Source organism: Pleurodeles waltl, chromosome 2_2, assembly GCF_031143425.1.
Source record: "Pleurodeles waltl isolate 20211129_DDA chromosome 2_2, aPleWal1.hap1.20221129, whole genome shotgun sequence".
Lineage (NCBI taxonomy): Eukaryota > Metazoa > Chordata > Amphibia > Caudata > Salamandridae > Pleurodeles > Pleurodeles waltl.
Window position 1 is genome coordinate 1,072,817,420 of NC_090439.1, and position 23,943 is coordinate 1,072,841,362.

Sequence of the window (23,943 nt, forward strand, 5' to 3'; positions counted from 1 at the left end):
GAAAGAAGTGTTACCTACTGTCAAAAATCATGAAAAGGAACTGCTGATGTTCAGGTATGTATGGGAAGAGTTGTGTGTGGATGACCTTATAAGAAGGGGCAAAAGTGGTGGTGCCAGAGGTGTTGTGAAACAAGTTGATAAAATGATTGCATGAGGGACCTAGAGGTATGACGGCAATGAAGAGAAAAGCACGAGTAAACTTTTGGTGGCCTGGAATGGGCATGGAAATAGAAAGATTTGTCAGGAACTGTATAAACATGTATGTATAGTGACAAAATCCATAAGTTGCAAGAATCACCTATAACTGCTGTACCGTTACCCACCCGTGCAAGGGAGAAGATTGCCATTCATATTTGTGGACCTTTTTACTGTGTGGGAGTAAGAGTTATGTACGCGGTGGTGATTATGGATTATTTTTCAAAGTGGACTTTATGAGTACAGTAAGAACGAGAAGTGTGATTGCATTTTGTTATGAAGTATTCGTAGAGAAAGTTGTCCTGCAGAAACAGTGCCTGACAATGTCCCACAATTTGCGTCTGAAGAATTCAGAAATTTTTTAAAAGCATGGTGAATCAACCATAGTAGAACTCCTGTGTGTTATCCCAGGGGAAATGGTTTGGTTGAGCTGTTCAACCGTGTGTTGGGAGAAAACATACAGTTGGCTATGTCAAATAATCTGTGCTGGAGGAAACAAATAAGGGATATGCTGCGGAGCTACAGACTGCACCACATTCTGCAACAGGAGTACCGTGTACTATGGCGGTACCTGCGTGAATGTGACTGCCTGGGAAGAAGGACCTTGACATTAGGAAACCAAGGATGAAGGTGAATGAATATCAGGACAAGAATGTACAGAGGCACAAGGAGAAGATAAATTGTTAAGGGAGGGAATGGTTTTGAGAGTGTGTATGGGAAACCGGGTTAAAAAAGGGGTTTCAAGGTTTTCCGAACCAGGAGAAGTCATAAAAGTGAAGGGAAACGGTGTGAAATTGTCAGATGGAAAGTGGTGGTATATAAGAAGAGAGACATGGTGCAATGAAGTCGAAAAGAACAGAAATATCAAGCAGCGTTAGTAAGCATGAGTATGATGGAAAGAAGATACTGGGTTCTTGCACAAAATTGTTGCTAAAGAAATTACAAGACTACATTTGTACTTGATGTCTATAATTAGCTAGCATGTAGTACGAAGGGTTGGCAGAAACATATATGATATAAACATTTATATATTATGTTGCAAGAGAATGGGATGTGTTATGTTTATAACTTCCATGTCAGTATTGATGTTCAGTGCCTAGCAACATAAAGCTTCCGCTTATGAAATCCAGATTGTGGACGGCAGGAACCGGAGGTGGATGGTTGCTGACCTGCTCTGACTCGGGGTCTTTAGAAATTACTAATAAAGCATCTTAAAACGACAGCAGCTGTGCCATCCTTCTTAAAACATCCCAGTTGGGGGCACTTTTCACGTACGTATTTGTGATGCTGCTTGTATTTATACACATAAACACACACAGTGGTGGTCGCCACTAGGTAGTTATAGTTTAAAAAAGTGGTTGTGGTTTTGCTAATGACTTTGGCTCTGTTTGATGAATCTTCAGAAATGTTTCCAACAAAATCGTACACTCACTCCAGCATCTGTCTGTAAAGTTTCGAGTTGATCTATCAAGGGGGGGCGAGAAAAAGGGGAGGAAGCATAATGCTTTTTCCCCATTCATTTTACCATAGGGATTTGGAACAGCAATGGCGCCCAGACCACTGGATGGAATTACACAAAATTTGGCAGAAAAGTAGTTCTTGGTCCAGAAAGAGCCCTTTTTGTTATTTGGTGTAAATCTGTACAGTAGTTTTAGAGAAATTAAAGAAAATCAAAATTTGTATATATAGGGACGCGACCCTGTCCAAACTATTGCTGAGATCTGACTGGCAGCCAGCAGTTCAACAAGGAAGTGTTGGCAGCCATGTTGGGACTCTGCTTTAGGCGAGCCCCAGAAAAAAGGTTAAATATAAAGAAAAGAGCAAGGGTGTGGACACCCTGACCTCTTAGCTCTGGTGGTGGGGGGTTCTGTGAGCACTGGTGCTAGGTGAAGGCAGGGGCTTCTGTGCCAATAGGTAAATAGTGCACCAAGGTAACAAAACAACTTACTAAAGTCCTTTGACCATTTTACAAATATCCTTAAATACTTCATCATTGAAAGTACAAATGAAGGAGAGTACTTTTCACTGCTGGGCTGATGGGGGGAAAAATGTCTGAGTGATTCGCATAAATTTAGTAACTATCTTTGTATTTTGTCTTTTTTTTTTATTTTATTTTTTAATATCCCTTCGTCGAAATTGACACATTTGAACATACAAAAATAAGTACATGCTCTGATATGGACACACCTAATGCACTATTACCATATGTATTATTAACATATAATATAAATTACTTTAAAATATGTGAGCGTGTAATATTTAAAGTATCGATTTTGAATTGGTCACACAGCATATTATTCTGTTCTATGGTGTGTTTTGTTATGCCATGCTCTTTCATACTATGTTATTATAGAAACTTTCTTTGGTAGTGATTTTATTGCTTTTTGATGCATATCCTGGTCTCTGCAGCAGGCACATTAACCCACTGATCAACCTTGCCAGTGCTTGGCTAACCAAGTGCTTTTTACCTCTTGGTTAAACCTTACTCATTAAGGGCCAGATGTAGCAAAGGGTTTTTCCCATTCTGTGTCAATGGGAAAATGTGTTCGTGCATATGGCCCTAAGTGACCTATCCACAAATAACACAATATTGCACATTCTGCCAAAAAAACGTTCTCTGCTCTTTTTTTTGCTGTGCCTCAGTTGAATTCACAATGTGATTTTCTGCATGTATAAGGTACAGCCTCTTCTGTTCATATGTCACATCTACTTGGCTAGTTCTCAAACATTTCTGATCCTGTCAATGCAACATGCAGTTCTTATGGCTACATTTTTCCACAGATTCCTCACCTTATAAACACTTGTACCAGGCTTCAGACTGGTCCAGAAAACCTTTTCCCCCAGCCATAGCCATCCAACGTCGACAGGTGGCACAGAGCTGCTCCAACTTTGTCTCTGGTCATGATGTCACCGGCACCAACTCGCATACTGGCATCTGTTCCTGCCCTCAAAAAGGCAAAAGAAGCGCCATAGAAAGGTAAAATGCTCCTCTTCCTCGAAGAAACATTACTGTTTTGGGGACTTCTTGAGAGTCTCAACTTCATTCCTCAAATGCCAGACGCTTCCTCAGCATTAGATGAAAACATAGCATCTAGGAAGAAGAGACTAGAGTTTCCTGTTCCATTGGCCTAAGCCACGCAGGGCAAGGCCTTCTAGCTTGCTTTGTGAGAATTCTTCAGGGCTTTCTGCAGTCGACCGGTTTACCTCTGCCACCCCCATTGTGGGAGTGGGAGGAGGTTCTGTTGTTGGGAGCTTGATGACAGCCGGCTCAACCGTGATGCTGTGCCTCTACAAACTTTGGCCTTAGCACCTCAGGTGAAGTCTATCCTGAAGCCAGTGCCACCAATGTCCACAAAGCTGATTCCAATACCAGTCATGGAGTCCATAGAGGAAAACATTATCCGTGTGTTGAAAAAGGTCAGGGTGAATTTTATATCCCATCTGCCATAATACAAGTGTCATTAGATATAATGCACTTGTAATATGGCAGGCAGAATATCAGTCTCACGTTTGTGATTGAGTAACCCTCCTGCCAAACCCTAAATCAGGCCCTATGATCGCACAGAGGATGATGGCTTAGCAGCTGATCTTTTCCTGCTGCATTACAATATGGATGCCAGCATTTACTTGGAGTTACAAGATGCCAGTGGCTTAGATGCTTCTCAAGAACGTGACTTTTCCTACACCTCTTGTCCTTTGGAGGAGATCTCACCTTTTACAACAGTAATTTGAAGGCAGCATGGTAACTGGCCTTGCCTTCTACATAAGTGAAGTCTAACATTCTAATGAAAACATTGCAGTCCTTCACAGGTTTTGCAGAGTGATTGCTCCCATTTAATGAGGCTTTCCTAGACCCTGTAATGGCTGTGTGGAAAAAAAACCTTTTCAGACTCAGCAGACGAGTTAGATCGCCATATACCTACTTCAGGTGACCTACACTTTGTCCTACCTCCTGTTGTCAGCAATTCTAGTGGTTTAGACTTAGTCTTCAAAACTGAGCCTCACAGCCTTCCCTACATCTCCTGTGTAGAGAGAATCTAAATGCCTTGAGTTGCAAATATTCTCCACCAGCATTGATCTCTGCTTGGTTAATGTCACTTTCATTTTAGGCCAACATGCCCATGCCTTAGGGGAACTGAAGAAACTTGCTGTTGTCAGGCTGCTTGATTATATGAAATAGTCATTGTCTAACCTGGTGAGTGATAGCCTAAATGCCTCAAATCAGTTCCTGAAGTGTGGTTGTGGCTCACTGTGTCAAAATGCTTGGATGCGTGCTATTGCATTATCCAGAGTTGTCAAAGTTATGATCATGGACATGCACTTTGTTGGTGAGCAGCTATTTGGAGAGAATGCCAACTCATTTCAAGAAATTCAGGGTTGCAACTTTCACTCTAGGTCTTGCCTGCCAATACAATTGCTGTGGCATTTATACAGGCTTAAGTGGGTGTCACAACCAGAGTGGTACAGCCCTAGAATACCTCCAGACCTTTCAGTACGGCTGGTGAAATTGCCATTTAAGGAAAGCAATGCCTAGAAGTGGGTCTCATGCTCACTGTGCCACTGGAACCAAGCTGTACCTGGCTGATGCACCCTAATCAGGCTAACTCGGTTCTAGGTTGCTTGTTTTCTAGTTCAGGGAGGACCTGGCCTGGCACTTTGGGCTGGACTGTTCCCAATGGGGCAGGGTCGAGACTGATTTGCATACCTCTGGTTCCAAACTATGGTACTGGGATGCTGCCCCAAGCAGTTGCCAGCGGCTGAGATTAATTCAATACTTCCACATGTCACCTTGGTGGTGTTGTAGTTATGATTGTGTATTTGCTCAGGTATGGCTCAGTATTTTCTGAGTAACATTTTACATCAGATTGAGTCAGCTGTCTAGAGCTTGTCTTGTTCTCATGCCAGTACAAAGGCTCCATTTTAATGGAGAATGTGATAATTGTGAATGATGTAAATGATAGAACTCTTGCATATCTTATTTAAAGAATGTATGCCCTTATATTTGGCAGTCTCCTTCACAAAATTCTCTAGTCTTTCACCAGACCAACACCAATTATGATGGACATTTCTAACTACAGATTTCTTACCTACCGTGTATATATCCCATTTCTCCAGACTGGATTTGAATACACTTTGCTTCACCTCCTGTGCCCCATGCAGATGGTGACATCAGCCTCTATTGTGACACAATATTTAATCTGGATAGCATGACACAGAGCCACATGTAAGTGCCAGTTCCTTTTTTGCCACAATCTTCAAGACGTATCTAGTGCTTCACTCCTATTATTGTTTGGTTCTTTTGTAAAGGTTTATTTTATTTTGTTTTAAAAATCAAATTAAAACTTAACAGAGCAGGAATGTCTCCACCCAAAAGGACAGGGTTTAAACTATGTTGCAATTGGATGCCAGTCATGAACCCGCACAATATCCGTTTTTGGTACCTCTGCACCATGCATGATTCAAGTCTTGTGACAAATGCTTTCTGATGCATCCTAAGGCCATCAGGGAGTGCAAAGTTAAATTTCATGAGAAGTGTAGTTAGTCCTACTCCAAATTGTGAATTTGTTCCAGTCCTCCAAACTTGGGTAAGACTAAAAAGAAATCCAAGAAGTCCAATCAAGCCTCTTCGCCTCCACGGTGCTCGTGCTAAATGGAGAGGACTCTTACTAGTCTCTAAAAGGGCCAGTTCCTGTTTTGCATTCAACTCTGGTCCTAATAAATAGTGTTGAAACTGATGTTCCCCAAGTTCTTAGGGCCATCTCAGACTCAGAAACAGATTGCGTCCTTTGAGGATGCTATGCTTCAACTCTTTAGGATGATTCTGGATCCTTTTAGACCCCATTGATCAATCGGGCTTCAAGGCAACCTTCCACCAGCAGATATTTCCCTGATGCTTATTCCACCTTAGCCAATTTTGTCTGTGGCACCGTGCCTTGTCTCGCTTCCCGCAGGTTCTCCCCATTGTTTCTTTGTTGGCACTGCCGATACTGGAGTCTGCTTTCGACTCGTATAAGCTTCATGAAGGGCCCATCTTGTGTTGCGCTGCACAATTTCAGTATGACACTCCTCCTATTCCTGTGCCTCTATGGCAGTATTTCAGGAGGATAGAGGCCCCCTTTAAGTATGAGTCTGAAACTTGTCAAGGCTGTGAGCACAGTCCCCCACAATGGTTAGCCCTGACCCTTAGTTGCTCCCCTCTGATTTCACTGATGCTGGTTTGTTTATTGACCTCCAGTATGCCAGTGGCTTGGCTACTTCCCCAAAGATGGAGCTGAGTTAACTAAATGAGGAAAGCGCCTCTTTTGCTTGGGTGATGCATAGAGCCACTAGGTGTTAGGCTTACAGTTTCCTACAGTGAAGTCTAAGGCAAACGTTTTGATGGAGGTCTTACAGTCTGTACCATTAACTTCTGAGTCGTGCTACCATTTAATGAAACCCTGACCAAGTCTTTCCTGGCGATCTGGTCCAAGCCTTGCTTGGCGCTGCCAGTGAATGTCTTACTTGATGAAACAGACCTGCGTCATTTAATCTGGCCTTCGTAACTCAGCATCCTAGATCTGAGAGCCCATGAGGAAAGTCAGTCTGAATTCTTTCTCCACTGCACCTAAGAAATAGACGGTGTGGGTTCAAGAGTTTTTCTTCAGCCAGCCTTGTCCTATGATCATTAACTGGTGAATGTCTGGTTCGGTGTGTGCCAAATTTGATTTTGTCCTCTTTTCCTGAGGATTTCTGCAACTCCTTCCCCTTGGCAATCCTATGTGGCCTGGATGTGGGAAAATATATTTTGAGGTCTGACTTGGACGCTAGATTGTGTTGCTGGGGTTGTGGGCATCAGTGTTTGGCTTCATGTTTGGATGAACGCTAGGAGGGTTTTCAGACACTTCCAAGCTACACTGATGGACAGCAGAGGTATGGCTCCTCTGTGGCTGCTTTTCCACGTTTGCCCCCTTAATTTGCCCCTTTATTAGTACTGCACATTTTGTGGCTACTCGGTCCCTTAGCTGTTGCTAGAGGCAGCCCATAGCTTATTCAGCAGCCAATTCAGCTTTTATGTGGCTCCAGGGACAAGGATGGTGGTAGAGGAAGTGATCATGAACAGCTGAAATAGGCCTTCTCCTTTTTATCTGACACCGCCATCAAGCCTCTTTAGTTCTCCCTCCAGCTCTTACTTGGGACTTGGTAGGGGGTGGGATTCAACATTGCCTTCCTGGCTGGGGTTACTTAGGACCAACAGTTGCTTCATATCATTCAGTTTGGTTATCCCCTTCGTTTCTTTGGTTCTCCACCCTATGTTCCTCCTATTGAAGCTCAGCCTTCTGCAGAGCATGCTGTTATTTTCTATCATGAATTGCGGATTTTGTTTTCCAAGTGTACAGTAAAGATGGTGCCTGCGGTGGAGAGAGATATTGAATGCTACTCTTGGTACTTATTGGTCCCCCAAAAAGGACAGTGGTTTGAGGCAGGTTTTAATCTCAGGCTCATTATCCCCATCCTCAGAAAGTAAAGTTGAAATATTAATGCAACCCAAGTCCTGCTTGCCTCGGACCATGAGGACTGGATTGTGTCTTTTGACTTGCAGGCCCCATATATTTAAATTTTCAGTTTTCAATCCAGCCTGTGCAATGGCCTTCCGGTATTCATATAGGTCATGTTTGAGATTTCAGCTCATCTTTGCAGGTAAAACCAATTAATGTACCTCAACAGTGAATGCTGAAGGCTTGCTCGCAACCACTTGAAGATGGCATTTTTGTTCTTGTTCTCCCTGGGGTTTTCCATCAACAGGCTGTGCAGAGTATTCTCTTATATGGGTTATCCTTAACATGATGGCTTGAAAGGCCTTTGCTCTCCATTATGGCGTAATGGCACCTTAACGTGGTCTTAACCTTCTTGATGTGTGATCCCTTCAAGCCTATTTACAGCTATACTCCAACGCTGTTGACCCTGAGAACAATTGTTCTTTAGTGCAATCATTACTCCACACCCCATCACGGATTTGCAAGCCACTTGAAAGAAAATACAGGTCCTAGGTATGACTTATTACCACAGAGGTTTATTTTTCTTTCTCCGTGATGAGGGAGTCGCCGCCAGTTAGCCTGCAACTGCCTTTCCCTTTCAACTGCCTCACATTCCCTGGTCACCCACCACATTCCAATAGGATATAATTAAATCATAATGTAACACATTTCCTTTCCCAAAAGTACTTTTGATAAATACATTTAAAAAATATATTTTCTAATGGGTAATACCTCATAACATACTTAGTAAAAAAGCATTACACAAATAAAAACACAACAAAAACATATATAAATGTTCAGCAGTAACAGGATGATAAGCATGACATAAAAGAAGGCAAATACAGATAACCATGTACAGATTGTGTGAACACAAGTGCACAGCTTTCTTAGATGCCCATCATTATTTCATATTAAAGTTGTGGTACCACCCAGGAGGACAGCAAATTCTTTCTTGCCTCATCTTCATATGTTCATGACCACCCTGAGTCACCTTGTCATTTTCTCCTCGAACAAGCAATCTTGTAATTTCACCACTTTCTTAAAATTCCACACATTTCCATTATCAAGTAACACACTATAGCAATTTACTTTCTTGACCTGTAAGGGTTTAGAAAATTGGGCTTCACCCTTGCACTCCTTCCAACTTTTTCTCACTTGTACCCAATTGCCCACTCCAAAACATTTTTCAAAGCTTCCCTCATATTTCACTTTACTTTCAATATCTTCGTTCATCACACCCTTCATCAGCATGTCGCGAGCCTTCCTTCCTCCCATGGTGACCAATGGTATCTTCCCGGTGACACTGTTAAGAGTGGTGCGATAAACCCATATCAATGTCCTCACCGCCTCTCTCCATTGTCCTCCCTGACACATTGCTAATTGCATACCCTCTTTAAGTGTTCTTTTCCATCTTTACACAAGGCCATTACTCTGGGGGTCATAAACTGTTGACCTGATATGCTGTACACACCGTACTTGCACAAAAAAATCTTTCATGGCTTGAGACACAAATTGCACTCCGTTGTCCATTACCATGACTTCTGGAACACCCTCTCTTTCCCAAAGCTCCTCAGAAAATTTGATAACATCATGAGTAGTTATTTGATCTACAGACTAATCAATGATAACATATCCTATTTGAATTTGAACCCCAAAATGTTGTGTGGTCTGGAAATGTCAAGACCAATCTTTTTCCACAGAGCATCCATCGTATACACTTTAACTGGAGGATACTTTACTGTTCTTTGAGACTTATCACCTGATGCCCACACCAAACACACTCTCTCATCATCTTTTCCCCATCTTTGTCAACTCCTGGCCAGCAGTATTTTGCCCTCACTCTATGCTAGGTTGCACTCATGCTACCATCACCTTCATGAGCCAGCACCATAATACGGGGTCTCAAAGCTTCCAACGCCACCAATAATTTACATCTGTGGGGAACTCCTGAGAGATATGAGGTCCGACAATGATTGTCTTGCTGCTTAAACCAGGCAAGCCCAGAGACCGGGGCGATTCTTATCGCTCGATCTCACTACTAAATGCTAATATCAGAATCCTAGCTAAAGCGCTAGTGATCAGACCAAGGAAAGTAATGACGAATCTGGCCCATCTGGACGGAATAGGTTCCTGCCTGGCCGCTCTATGCCATTGAATTTCTGGCAGCTTCATAATAATCTGGTTTTGATAACAAACTCCACCAAAGGGAGAGCCATACTTTCTCTCGATGCTAATAAAGCATTCAACTCCGTGGAATGGAGGTACATGTTTGGAATCCTAGGAAAAATGGACTTTGGCGTGAAATTCCAGAGGTGGATTGGGCTACTATATGACAACCTCATTGCAAAAACTGAAAGTCAATGGCTAGATCTCGTGAAAATTTAGACTACATTGGGGGATAAGGCAGGGCTGCCCTCTGTTGTCGATGTTATTTGTGTTGGTGATTGAAGGCCTGGCATTAGGATGGATGCGCTGATATAGGGGATGGCCAACTAGCAGTGGCAAAGAGGAATGTATCTCTTTGTATCCAGATGATATCCTGCTATATTTAACACAGACAAATGGAGGTCTGTTCCAGGCGTTTGAAGTCTCTGGGTTTGGAATTAACTGGGCTAAATCGTTGCTATTCGTGGTGGACATATGGATGCCTGGTCAAACTCTGACATTGAGGGTGTAACTAGACAGGTTTACGTATGTAGGTATTTGGCTCACAAGTCGGTCCTCCCACTAGTATGATGCTAATCTGTCCCCACCTTCTCAAAAGGTTTGAAACAGAGGTTAAACACTGCCAATCCCTTCTAGTCTTTTTGATGGGAAGGGCCACACTATTTAAGATGGTGACTCTCCCTCTCTTTCTTTACTTTCTTCAGAACTCCCCTTATCCCATCAGAGTGGATTCCCTGGTCCACACGCTCCTCTTCCTTAGCTCTCCTTAGCCCTTCCTAATATTTCGAAATACAGTGAAGCAGCACAAGTAAGCATAGCGAACCACTGGGCCTTTGCTTCATTGGAGGACACGGTGTTCCAGGTAGACAAGAGGGTCCATGCACAATAATACCTACTTACACTGGTTTTGCAAGGGTAAACTGGGACCCGCATTCAGCCTAGCAACAGCCAACCGTCTAACTCCAAGGACATATGGAGGGCACACAACTGCCTAAGATGACTGCCCTGAGAGGGTTTAGGGGTTGGGACGCCATAGGGATATCATCCCTAGCTGAAGTATGGAATGCTGATGGGGTGGTACCATTTTCACACCTAAAAACTGAATGCCAAATGTCAGATACACAAAGGCCACAATATGCTCGGTTAGAGGTGGCTCTAATCTACAGCATCCCCGTAGAACTGGAAACACCGAAGGATGCTCCACTGGAGCTATGACTTTTGGAGGGTGAGATATCAAGGAAACTAATTTCCTTGACATATGGCACTATAAGGAGAAATACGCAACCTTCACTAAACACATTATGGGAGAGGGGAGCTGGAGTAGGCTGATTGGGTGGAAGCGCTTATGTTCTCAGCAGAGGTAGCCATCCCGGCATCGCTTAAACAGATGCAATTTAAAATACTGCATTGGGTTTACTATGAGATCTTTGCTTTACCAGATAGGGAAGGCAATGAATGTGAATTGTCTGTGGGGATACTGGCACATTTTATCACACCCTATGGAGCTGCCCTAAGATTGCAGGGTTTTGGAGGGAAGTAGGACAGGCCCTTGAGGATGCCAGGTGCAACTCTTTGGAACTGAAACCGGATACAACACTCCTCGGAAGATGGATCCAAACCGATCAAACCAGGTATAAAAAGCTATTGATCAATCTTGGTTTCATGGTAGCTAAAAGAGACATTGCCAGGAAGTGGGGATCACGGACACCACCAAGATATAAAGAATGATGGGAGGGTATGGACAGATGCTGGATCCTGGAAAGGGAAGTATACCCAGACAGAGGTAAAGAAAATAAATATTTGAAAATATGGGAGGTGGGATAGGTACAATGTTGGAACCCTGGATGAAGTCTAGGACTTGTTGCAAGTCCCCAGATATGGAGGGAGAGATGACGGCCACAGGACACTAAAGGGACTACTGTACAAATGTTGAATGTTCATAGTGCTAGCCCCCCTAGGTATGAGCAAGACAATGCTTTGACAAGGAAAGGCACCAAAGAGGACAAGCGTGTTTTAGTTTTCCTTCGTGTTTTCTCTCTTAAGTGCTCTCAGATATGTATGTATCTTTGGTTCTGTTTGAAGTACAACCTATTAAATTAATTAATTAAAAAACTAAAATAATAATTCACATCTGAACCAAACTCCACCTTCCACTGACATTTCGCCATTCACATGTCTGAAGGACCCAGCCCCCTCTGATATTTTCCTTGGCTGGCCACCCCACTGTCATGTACTTCATAACCTCTATTGTCACATAATTCTTGACAGTTTGCACCCATTCCGTGTGCATGATGCGCCTTTCTGTGACAGTCTTTACACTTGCAACAAAATCTCCATCTTTGCTCTCCTCCATAAACTCCTGGATTGTATATAGGTAAACTCAACAAACCGCTACTACGTTTTTCTTACCAGGCATGTACTCCATAGTATACGAATATTCCATCATTCTCAAAACGCAATGCAAGGTCAGGATGATGCTTGAGCTGTCCCTCTGTTGGTGAACACATCAACTAAGCGGCGGTGATCAGTCCGAATTAAAAACTCAGCGCCCCACACTAAGGTGGTCATTATGAGTTTGGCGGTCCTGTTCCGCCACACCGGCGGTGGTAGTAACACCGCTAACAGCGTGGCGGACCAGGACCGCCAAATTATGATCACGGCGGTGAAAGCTGCAAAGGAGTCAGTTCTCCGCCTGTACCGCCAGGGCGGTGAGATCACCAGGCCGAAGGTGTACCACCTTATACCACCGACGGTATTATGAGTCTCCTTCCTTGCTAGGATTTCCAGGCAGCAACCCCGCCAGGAAATCCCTGGCAGAAAGCATACTGGTGACAGGAATTAACATTCCTGTTGCCAGTATGTGATTCAACACCATCCCCCTAGTCCCCCGCACCCCCCCCCCACGCTCCCCCACAAAAAAAGCCACGGCCACCCTAAACCCTGTAGACACCACCCTCCCTTCCGACCCATCCACGCATGCCCACACCACACACATACACGTGTCCACAACACTCCCCCACCCCCGCAGACACACATTCACACAGATACATGCACACTTACACACAAACCGCCTCCCCTCATTCACCCACACAACACTCAACACCCTCCCCACCCCCTCCCCTCTCAGACCATCACCTTACCTGCTCACGGTGGTCGTCCAGGAGGGGACAGGGTCCATGGGGCCAGCACCGCCCCGTCACCACAACACCGCCACACCGATTACAAAGTTGTAATACGAAGGGCGGTGTTGTGATGACGTGGCGGTGCCAGCGGAGCAACCGCCACTAGACCGCCAGCATGGCTGCTGGCAGCTCTCCTCCCAGTTTGTGGCAGAGGGCTCCCAGGAGTCATAATATGGCGGTCTCCATCACTGGCGGTCCCCTGGCCAGCGTGACTTCGGCGGTCAATTGTTTTGACTGCCGAAGTCCTAATGAGGGCCTAACTTTTTAAAAGTCATACACTACCCAGCAAAACACTAAAGCTTCCCTTTCAGTCATGGAGTACGTGGGCTTAGCATCCTTAAGTGGTCTTGAAGCATAGGAAGTGGTGACTTTTTCCTTGCCTCAGCCGTAATAGTACCACACCCAACCGATGACACTGGCATCAGTACAATTTATGTTTTTGTCTTGTGTGTCAAAAGGTTTAAGTACAGAGGATGCAATTTCCTTTCTGAGATTTTTAAATTCTAGTTCACATTTATTACCCCACTCAAACTTGCCATTTTTTCTTATCAGTTTACACATACATACTGTTTTGTCCGTGAATAATATTTGGGTAGTCCCAGAAAGGACTTCAGTTGCTCTTTGTCTAACGATGATGGTGCATATTCAATAGCTTTTACCAATTTCTGTTTGGGTGATACACTGTTCTCATCTAACCAGTGCCCTACGTACTCCACCCTTTTGACACCAATTCTACATTTATCCAACTTTACGATTGTAAGATCTCAAACACTTTCGAAAGCACTTCGTCATACCTCAGCTAATTCTCTGCAAAAATCAGTATGTCATCTTGAAAATATGTTACGTTGGACAACCCTTTACAGAACTGATGCATTGTCCTCAGGAACACCACTGAGGCAGATCCGAGGCCAAAAGGAGTAGGCTTGAACCTAAACGCCCCCTCAGGGATGGTAAAACACGTAAGATGCCTTGATTCAGGATGCAAAGCTATCGTTATGGTAAGTTGACAATAAATCCAGAATATTTGGAGAATATTTTTCCCCCCTTGATTGTTGTCAGCATTTCATCAATATTCGATAAGGGATGTCTAACAACCCAAAAAGCTTTGTTTAGGTCACGCAGGTCTGCACTCATCCTCATCTCACCATTAAGTTTTTGTTTAGCCAGCACTAATCATTCCAAGGCTTCGATCTCCTCAGTGATGTCAGCTTTATACATCTGATTCATTTATTGTTGTAAGGATTCTCCTAATATCAATGGCATTTATGTGCTTTATGTACAGCAGGACAAACCCTATCTTTCAGAACAATCTTGTTGGGTGTAAAGCCTTTGAGCAAACCTAAATCGCTTTTGAACACCTTGCGAAACATTTCACGCTTTTCCTCTTCACACACATACTGTGTTCACTTTTGACATTGTTATCAGGATGATTAGGAGCCAATCTTAACATTAAGTCTCTTTGTTGAGGCAATCCTGACACACGATCCATCCCTTTCAATATTCACTTTAAAGAACATCTCTTTGCCCTGGAACTCCAAGGTACCCTCTACGTAACGTAAAAGTTCTCTAGGTGTGTTCCCATATACTACTAGCTTGACATCAGGTTTAAACAGGGCCGGCTTTAGGGGGTGCGAGCGGTGCAGCCACACCAGGTGCTGATCTGGATTGGGGGGCGCTGACCTTAGGGGGGTCACTGTGTTTAGCAATAACTTACGAAACTTGCAGTTTAAAAGCACTTGCGGAAAAGTTCCTCGTTTGTCCATCTTTCAGGAAACAATTCAAATGTCAAGATACCTCTTGTGATTAATGTTCCTGCTAGGAAGAGAAACAAAAATTTTGTTTAGCGTCAGCTCTGACTCGCCATAAAGTAGCGTAGGTGGTTAATGTTCCTGCTTCAAAGAACAGAACTATATTTTATGTGGATAGCTGAGTGGATTAGTAAAGCCGGCCTTTGCAAGTGCTTTAAAACAAATGAATGTATGTGAAAGGGGGGTTATGGAGAGATGAGGGGCACTTTTGCCGGGTGGTATTGAATTAATTTGAGGAGGTGGTCATGGGGTGGGGTACCAAAAAAGACTGTCACTCAGGGCACTACCAGAGCTAAAGCCGGCCCTGGGTTTGAACATCTTGTGATCAGGGAAGTTATTAAAATATTCTTTACTGATCAAACTGTAAAAGGCACCAGAATCAGCCATAACCCGCACGTACAATAAGGATGCATGACTTCATTAACAACTCCCACATCAGTGACTTGCAAAATGAATTCTTCCTTGTATTCCTCTGAGTTTTCCTCATCTACCAAGCAAATTGACCCTTTTTTTCCTGGTAAAATTGCCTCCCCTCTCTTTGCAAACCCTTGCAAAATTACCTTTGATTTTGCACTTCATACATATTTTATCGACACCTGGAGAATTAGAATATGTAGCCAAAAGACTCTTTAAACCGCATTTGTAACCTGAGTAACCCTTTTGATCGATGTAATTTCCTTTTGGCACCACATTGTTTTTCTTGTTTTTAGTTGTTATTTTTCAGTCTCCACTTTTCCTGCAACACTTGCTGTCAGTTTCTCAATCCTTCTGTATTTTCCGCCCTTTTTCCTATGTCTATGGCTTTCATCAATGTCAAATTCACAGCGTTCAGTAATTTCTTTTGTGCATTCATCAGCAGTTTTTTACACCAGTTGATTTTGCAGTACTTCATCCACCACAAATCCTTTATAATTGCACGTAGATGCTAGTTACTGTAATGCAGCCATGAAATTATCAACTGATTCCTCTGGCAATAGGGCTCTTTGTAAGAATTTGAATCTTTCTATAACTTTGTTTCTTTCTTTCTATAGTTGGCATTCAGTTTTCTTAATGTAATTTCATAACCATTATTGTCACAACTCTCTTCTCCCTTTTCTGGTAGTGGTGGTAGATGGATGAGAACCCCGCATCCTTCCGCCCTGGATAATGTTTTAACATAGCTAGTTTGCGAGATGCTGTGAATATATCACTTCCTACAGCTTTAATGTACACCTGTACTCCTTGTTTCATTCTTCCCATAATATAATATGCTCCACAGTCATATTTAAAAATTGGGTGGGTGATGTCATTCCCTGCATTTTTTTTTTCACAGACAAGTAATACATTCAGTAGGAATTTGAAGGATTTCTTAAAGTTTAGGAAGCAGAAAGACAGACTTCAGTCTTTAATTACCAAGCTTAGCAGTAAGTAGCAAAAATGTGTTTATTTTAATAGAAGGCACATAAGTTGTGAGCTTTCAGAAATTGCCCCAGTACTGTTGTGGTTTTGTGCAATACACTCTTGACTCCGTAGCAACTCTGAAGTAACGTTGCTGAGCAACGTGAAGATGCACTGCTCCACATCAACAAAAGAGGTGTGGTGCCTTTTTAGAAAGATTCAGGCTTCCACTTGATGTTGAAGATGGATTTATTAGATTGAAGCAAGCAACCCCATACACGTCCTCTCTGTCTCTCCAGCATCTCCACTGCCCCATTCAAACTCCAGAACCTAACAGCCAGAACTCTGGTTGCTAAGATTGCTAGGATACAACAGTGCCCACGTGACACAGCTCATGTTGGCAGCAGTCCTTTGAAGACAAGTGTGTGCACAGTGCTGATTCCTGGTTGGCCGCAACCTTTAAATGTAAACTGCTCAGTGCTAAATCAGGATACACCCACCTGAGAAGGTTTGGATTCCTAAGACCATCGCTATTTCTGCCACAATACTGAAGCACTCTGAAATGCTGCCAGTTTCCATACGAAGACACTGGTTGCTCTCCTCTTCATCGGCTGCCCCCACTCGTCGCCAGAGAAAGAAAGTACACAGACCTACTTCAGACTACTAATGCTAAGCCTGATGGTTGCTCCTTACAAGCCACTGATCCTGTTTTTCAAAACCACAAATGGCCCCACCATGAACTGCCTTTCTGAAAGTCTGTGGTACTCCCTAGCCCATAACCTCTATTCAGCCCACCACAGTCTCAAAGTCATGCCAAAACAGCCTTGCGGAGCATCTGAGGTTCTATCATTCTGTTTACTGAGGGTTGCTGCACTGAATCTGTCTTCCTGCTGCTGTGTGTTCAGTTTCTCTGCTTGCCTTCAAGACCCCAGTTGTTGGTGCACAAACCTGGATCTCATTTACCCTCCTTCACGCGCCAACGACTGGATCAGGAGCAGTGTAGTCCCTATAAGACTTTGGTCCTTCATGCCGGATCCATCACCAATTAGTTAAATCCTGCACATGTAATATCAGATTGAAAGCATTTCTGCTTAAAGAATGACAAGCAAGGACTAAAGTTTAAAGATTAAAGAATATCAGTTACAGAAATGCATAAGCTATGTCATTAGTCAGTTAGTTCAGTAAGCATACAGATCAATGGTAAGTATAAGGCCAAGAACGTTAAGAGTTGATTAAGTGAAACAATATTTGTAGATCACGGCGGCTGCTTCAGAGAAGTGTCCTGGTGCTTGCAAAGTTATGAAGGATCGTAATTACATCTCACCAAGCAGCACTGTTGTCAGCTGAGCTTTGAAAAGGTTTTCAATCGAGATGGAATGAAAGAAGAGTGGTCCTGGAACTTGGGGCCAGAAATGAGAAAGACCTGGCCCCAGATCTGGGTTAGCAAAATTTTGTAAACCAAAGAGGGTAAGATTAGAAGAACTGAAAACCCTTGACGGAGAATAGAGAGTGAGCTAGTCTTGGATATAGCTGGGACCCTTCTGGTGGAGTGTTCTATAAGTCTTTTGTATCTGATCCTAGATTTAATCAGAAGCCAGTGAAGCTCATATAGCCCTTGTGTGATTGAATACTATTTGGGGATATTCAAAATGAGCCTGGCTGCAGCATTTTGATGATGCTGAAGTCAAGACTTTCCAAAATAAAGTACGTTGACGCGATCCAACCAGGAGATGATAAACCCATGAACAATCTCCTTGCAGGCTTCTAAGGGAAGATATTTTTGAACCTTCCTTAGAGATTATAGCAAACCGAAGCAAGTGGCCGTAGTGGTATTAACATTGGGTTTGAAGGAACGGGCTGTATCCTTTAAAACCCTCAGATTTCTGACCACTGTTTGAATGGGTGGGCGCAGGCCCTAAGTCAGAAGGCCAAAGTCTCATTGCGTCAAGAGGGGAGGAAGGCCCAAACATGAAAATTTCCATTTTATCACACTTGAGTTGTAGACAGCTGTTAAGCATTCATTGAGAAATGGACGTAAGACAGCCTTGAAAGTCCTCAATTGCAGAATCATTGAGCGGATGAAAAGCTAGCAAAAGTTGTGTATCAGCATATGAGACGATTGCCATACCCCATCTTTGTGCAATTAAAGCTAAAGGGGTCTAGATACATATTAAAGAGGGTTGGGCTTAGTTGAAGATCCCTGAGGGACACAACAGGGTATAGCTCTTAACCCGAGAGGTGAAGGAAGAGAGGAATACTGCCTGTTGTCCATTAGCTAGATAGGAATATGTTAGAGGGAAATCTGTTAATAAAATAAGACAGATCAATTTGACACAATAATATAGGTTTAATCGATTTTCAGCTGGGAACAACAGGCAGTCTCAACATAGAGGCCATGACTGAAGTTCAAAGTTCTGGTTCAAACACCAGTATCATTTATACTGTAAAAACCACAAAAAACTGTGGTGAAGAGTTCACCATTGACGTAAGCAACTAAAAGCAGTACAGATAAGATAATGAGGTGCCCCTGGAAAGAAGCACATGCACTTGTTGGCCTCATGGGTGGGTAAGTTCCACTGACGTCATTCACCATATCTATCTTTCTGCACAACAAGAGATTATATGTTGCGTGATGCTCATGGTAGCCCTGCCTTGCAAATAGTTATCTGACCCTTACACAGTTCCTCTTACCACAATATGAATGACTAGTGGTTTTTAGGACCCCTGTGCTAAGGAAGGATACACCCTTCTGTTCCACCATGTTCATGCTAAGTGAACATTTTGAAGCAACAGTTGGTGCAGCTTTAAAGAAAAACTCTCATTCTAATGTGCCTTAGGCCTCTTGTGTGTTTCAGCACAGCTAACTTAACAATGCACCATGTGTATATGTTTCCTAAGTAATAAGTGTTTGTTTGTCCTAAATATGACCTGACTTTTCTATTGAACCCACAGTCTGTCTTTTTTTAACATGTCTCGTATTAAGCCTTTCACTACTTACATTGGTTTACAACTATCTAGCCTAAAATGCTTGTATCGGGATTTGGGAACTTATGTTTGTTTGTATGTGATGTATTCCTATTCTTCCTACATCAAGCAGACGCATTACAGAGTGCGTCTCATTATTCCTGCCTGCTTCAACCTCTGTAGAAGCATCTTGTGCAACAGTGTCAAAAGCAGCACAAATATCTCATAAAATGACCACTGCTTTCTTTCCCGAGTCAAGACTGCCTTTGATAATTTCTGTAACTCCGAGCAGGGCTAACTCATTGATGAATCCAGCCCTGAAGCACAACTGGGTGGGATGTAGAATTCTGTTCTGTTCCATAGGCCTGGTCATCAGACGATTCACCAGGGATTCTAACATCTTAAAAAGGTGTGAGGAAGGAGAGATATGGCCCTATAGTTACTCATAGTGCATGTCTCAGCGTTGACCTTTTTACAGAGCTTGATTATCAGTGTGTTTTCCAATTAAGAGTCACAATGCCTCATTCTACATACAGGTTAAAAGGGGCATTACTTTGAGGATCGATGGCCAACCCATCTTAGCAGGCAGCAAGGGAGAAGAGGGACCCAGTGGCAGACTGATTTGATTTTGTGGATTATAAGGTCCAATTCAGCTAACATAATTAATTTGAATGGCTCAAGCTGTGGAACTGTCTTATTTAGGGAAGCGGTGGCAGTGATCACATGGGTAGAGTTTTCGGTCTGGCTATTGAAGTTGGAATAGATACAATTTAGTGTGGAAAAATAGAGAAGGTCCTCTGCCAGTGACTGGGATGAGGTAGCACTGGGAGCCTTAGGCTGTAAAAATGTTCTGAAAAGTTTGAAAATCGTTCTAGGGGCCATTGTCGGTGACTGCAGTTTAATTAGGAAAAAAGGCAAATTAGCTTTTTTAATTATATTTCTCCAGAGCTGTTTGAGAGCAGTGCTACTTGTCCTCAGCAGCATTGTTCCTTCGCCACTTTCTTTCTAGTTGTTTGCATTTGAGGTTTTCTTACTGAAGACTCAGTATAAACTGCTTTGCTGAAGGTGAGGTACGCTTACTGGGATTTTTTGGGGGGGCGGTGGGGAGGCAAATTATCAAAGCCTTGTACTAAGGAGTTGTAGAAATACGTAGTTGCACCCTCCATTCTCTCAGGGGTGTCGACCATAATCCGAGAGGGCCTAGATGATAGACTAAGTTCTGGAGGTAAGTGATTTTTACAGTAAGGTATTCTGGCATAGATTCGCCCTTAAAGAGTGGGAAGGAGACCTCATTAGCATGGAGGAATCACATTATTTTATAAGACTTTAAGCAAATGACTTCATACATTGATTACATGAGTACATGGTTCAAAGGCTTATTACCAATAAGAAGCAAGCAAAAAGAAATAATTATTACAGAATACATTCGGAGATCCTCTCGCCACTCTAGTACATTGGACTTGGGTGTTCCCAGAGTCTGCACATGCAACATGACTTGTGATATAGTATGGAGCACAGTCTGAGATGTTTAAGTCGACCTTGAAAAAAACCTTTTGTTTATTGCAACTGTTAAAGTCTTAGTGTTTTATTAGCAAAGCCTAAAACCCTTTATTACAGCATAATAGTTGCAAAAGTAATAACCACGTGGTATACTATGGTGGCTCATCCAAAATGGATGGCCTAACAAAGTTGTCCTAAGTTAATGAAAGCTTGATTTCTCACACATTGTCCACCACAATTTGGAAAAACAGATCTCGCACACTCGAAGCGATACATCTTCCAGGAATCTCAGTAACTAACTACACCCCATAACTGCGTCTGCACTAAATAGTTCTGCATAAATATTCATTTATAATATATGCTTTCATGTCCATTGTGAACATTCTCTAATCATCAAATCCAGTACTGTTTCTCAATGTTCCCACGATAAACTGCTCATTCCCCATGTACTGAGTACTGCCATGTACAGCATTTCTTGCCATAGTGTCCCTGTTGCTTTAAGAAATAAATAGAATTTAAAGGTTTCTAACACATCTCTAGAAAACACTGCAATCAAAGAAATAATCGCATGAGGAAACTTTTAACAAATTCCAAGGTACTAAAAGTAGGACTAGAATATAAGAGTTTTAGGGGTAGCCAAGCTTGTGAAGTAAAGGAAGAAAGGACATATAGGGCTGCATACAACCAAAATGGTACGCAGGACTGTTGTGGATCTATAGGTTGTTATTTAGGATTAGAACATTGGAATGTTGGTAGCTCCATTGAAAACAATGGAGTGCTGTGGGCTTTTACTGGCCGGTAAAAGCCTGCAGCGGCAACATTCCAATGTTCGCTTTGTTCACAGCAACAGCTGTAAACAAAGCCTCACGAAGCCCGAGGGGATTTTAATCCCCTCAGGCTCTGTGAACATTTTTTTTTTTTTTTTAATAGAACATTCTTCCCTGAGTGGCAGAATGTTCTAATAGCCTTAGAACCCGCCGTAGCGGGCTCTACCGGCTATTAAAGGCCCTTTCCCTTGTTAAATGCCCTCGCCTTCGGCTCGGGCATTTAACGCGGGAGCGGGCCTTTAATAGCCGGTAGAGCCCGCTACGGCAGGTTCTAAGGCTATATTTGATTTGCCTGTGCCAGGATAGCTGTGGAATCAGCTTCTCCTATTCCTAGATTTCCAGCACAAGCACTATTGAACTCTGTTGCAGATTCTGTGGACTACTCAATTCTACAAGAGCGTTTATCCCACCACAGTGCTGCTGACAACATGACATGTTCATGAAGAGGACTGAATGTCTGTGCGCTTGTGCATTTTTCACTCTTGTATGGTCAAGTGTTAATGTGGGCATAGGTCCTTGATGAGAGTAGTGGGGTGAGCATGGTGGTGGCTTATGACTACTGTGATAGATGCTTCTTTAAAGCAAGCATTTGCAATGCAACGGGTCTCGCGTTTGCTCGTGTTAGAGCTGGTAGCGTTGTAAACTCCTAACCCGACTTTTCACTGGTGATGAAATCTATCGGCAAAAGTGCATTTATGTACGTAACCGGAAAAAGTGCTATTAATTGTGTAACAGGGCCGATATTATGTAAAGCGATCGACTTCTGCCAAGTGAGATCGCACTGGGAAAATAGAGAAAAAGTAGTCCACGAGCCAGACAGAAAACAGCGAGCCTCGCATGTTTTCTGTACTTGGTCGATGCGCTCGAAGAGGACTAACCACCGGAAAAGGCATGACGTATGCATGCCTTCCACTAATGGAATCAAGCAGATTCTAACAGGCATGCCCACAAGCCAATGACAGATGTGACGTGGACGGGGCTCCGAGCCCTTTTTAATTACTAAAGCGTCTCGCTTAGCGAAACGCATGTGCATGCAACGCAGGCTCGCCCCTAAATAGTGAGACCTATTGGATTTGCGAGTGCTTAATAATATTACTCTTGAGCAGCACATGGAGAGTACGAGTTGTGTTTTTTCTTCGTATTGATTAGCGCTTATTTTTTCCTTTTTCATCCTCTGTCCCCTGTGCCTTCACTCACCCCTCCCCTAGGCTTCGCACACAACCCCCATCCTACCTCCTGTTACATATGCATGCATGCATACATGGACTGTCTCTACTAATTCTTTTTTTTCTTTTTTTTTTTCAGACCAGTGTACCATAGTGGATAAATCTTTGATCCCTTCTTCTCCCCCCACCCCTTCCACTCTCAAAATCTACCTAAAAGATGGGATATAATCACAGGGCAACCTAGTTTTCATGGTTGTGGTGATCCATTAGAGAACCTGTACGGCTTGTTAAAGACACATCTTTTGTATTGTTCAATACATCTTTCTATTTGAGTGAAATCCTAATGATTCCAGTATTTGATGCATAGAAATCACAAGTGTAGCGGGATGGTTTTATGATATGAGTGTAACATTGTTTTTTTCAGTTCCCATGATGGTTCCAAAAACTACTTCAGAAACCCTGAAGCACAGGATTAATCCTTCAGCTGGAGAAACTGCCTCCCAGTCAGTAGACGTCTTACTATACACTCCAGGTACTGCAGTGTGTTTTTACAGTACATTACGTTTTTGCATTTGAGTACTTTTACTTGTTTTAACCCCGAAGTAACATGGTCTGCTCACTCATCAGAATAATAAAGATCAAATCCAGGACCTAGAGTACACTATATACTAATATTTACATATCAATCAAACATTGTGATTTAGCATTTTATTGCCACACTTAATGCTATAAATGCCATTTCAAAACGAGTAATCAAATTAATATATTAAAAACATGTTCCTGACGATAGAGATTTTAGTCCGCAAAGCTGTGTCAAACGAAACTCCGATTTTAAGGGAGGAAGTCTTTATTGTTATTTAGTATTGTAGTAAGTGGGCAAAGTATCCAAGAGCAATTTGATGGGACCCACCTGAAGTTATTCGGTCACTGCATCTCAAGATCTCACTTTAGCTGTAGATCTTTGTTTTATTCTGTGTGACAAGGCGCCAGTCATATTTTAACCCTAGCACACAAACCCTCTAATGACTCCTGAACTTATGCTTCAAGTTTATAGAAGATCAGTTTTTAGCAGAAGTACGTCTGTCTGTGTGCATAGTTGCGGAGGTGTGGTGATGACTCCTCTATAGTAATGTTTTTGACCTTCATTAATCACTGCTATCTGTTTTTTGTGTGGCCAATATGCTTTGACACACTGATTTATTTAGACTCGTTTTGGTGACAAAACGTTCACTTTTCATTTCTTT

At 42.8% G+C, this 23,943-nt stretch overlaps 1 protein-coding gene across 1 annotated transcript in view; it reads left to right on the forward strand.

The window, feature by feature from the left end:
- DENND3 (DENN domain containing 3) overlaps window positions 1-23,943 on the forward strand; it is a 372,298-nt gene that overhangs the window by 274,330 nt on the left and 74,025 nt on the right. The window contains exon 17 of the mRNA XM_069220830.1: window positions 23,124-23,231. Coding sequence (XP_069076931.1) covers window positions 23,124-23,231 — 108 coding nt within the window. The remainder of the gene's footprint in view (window positions 1-23,123; window positions 23,232-23,943) is intronic.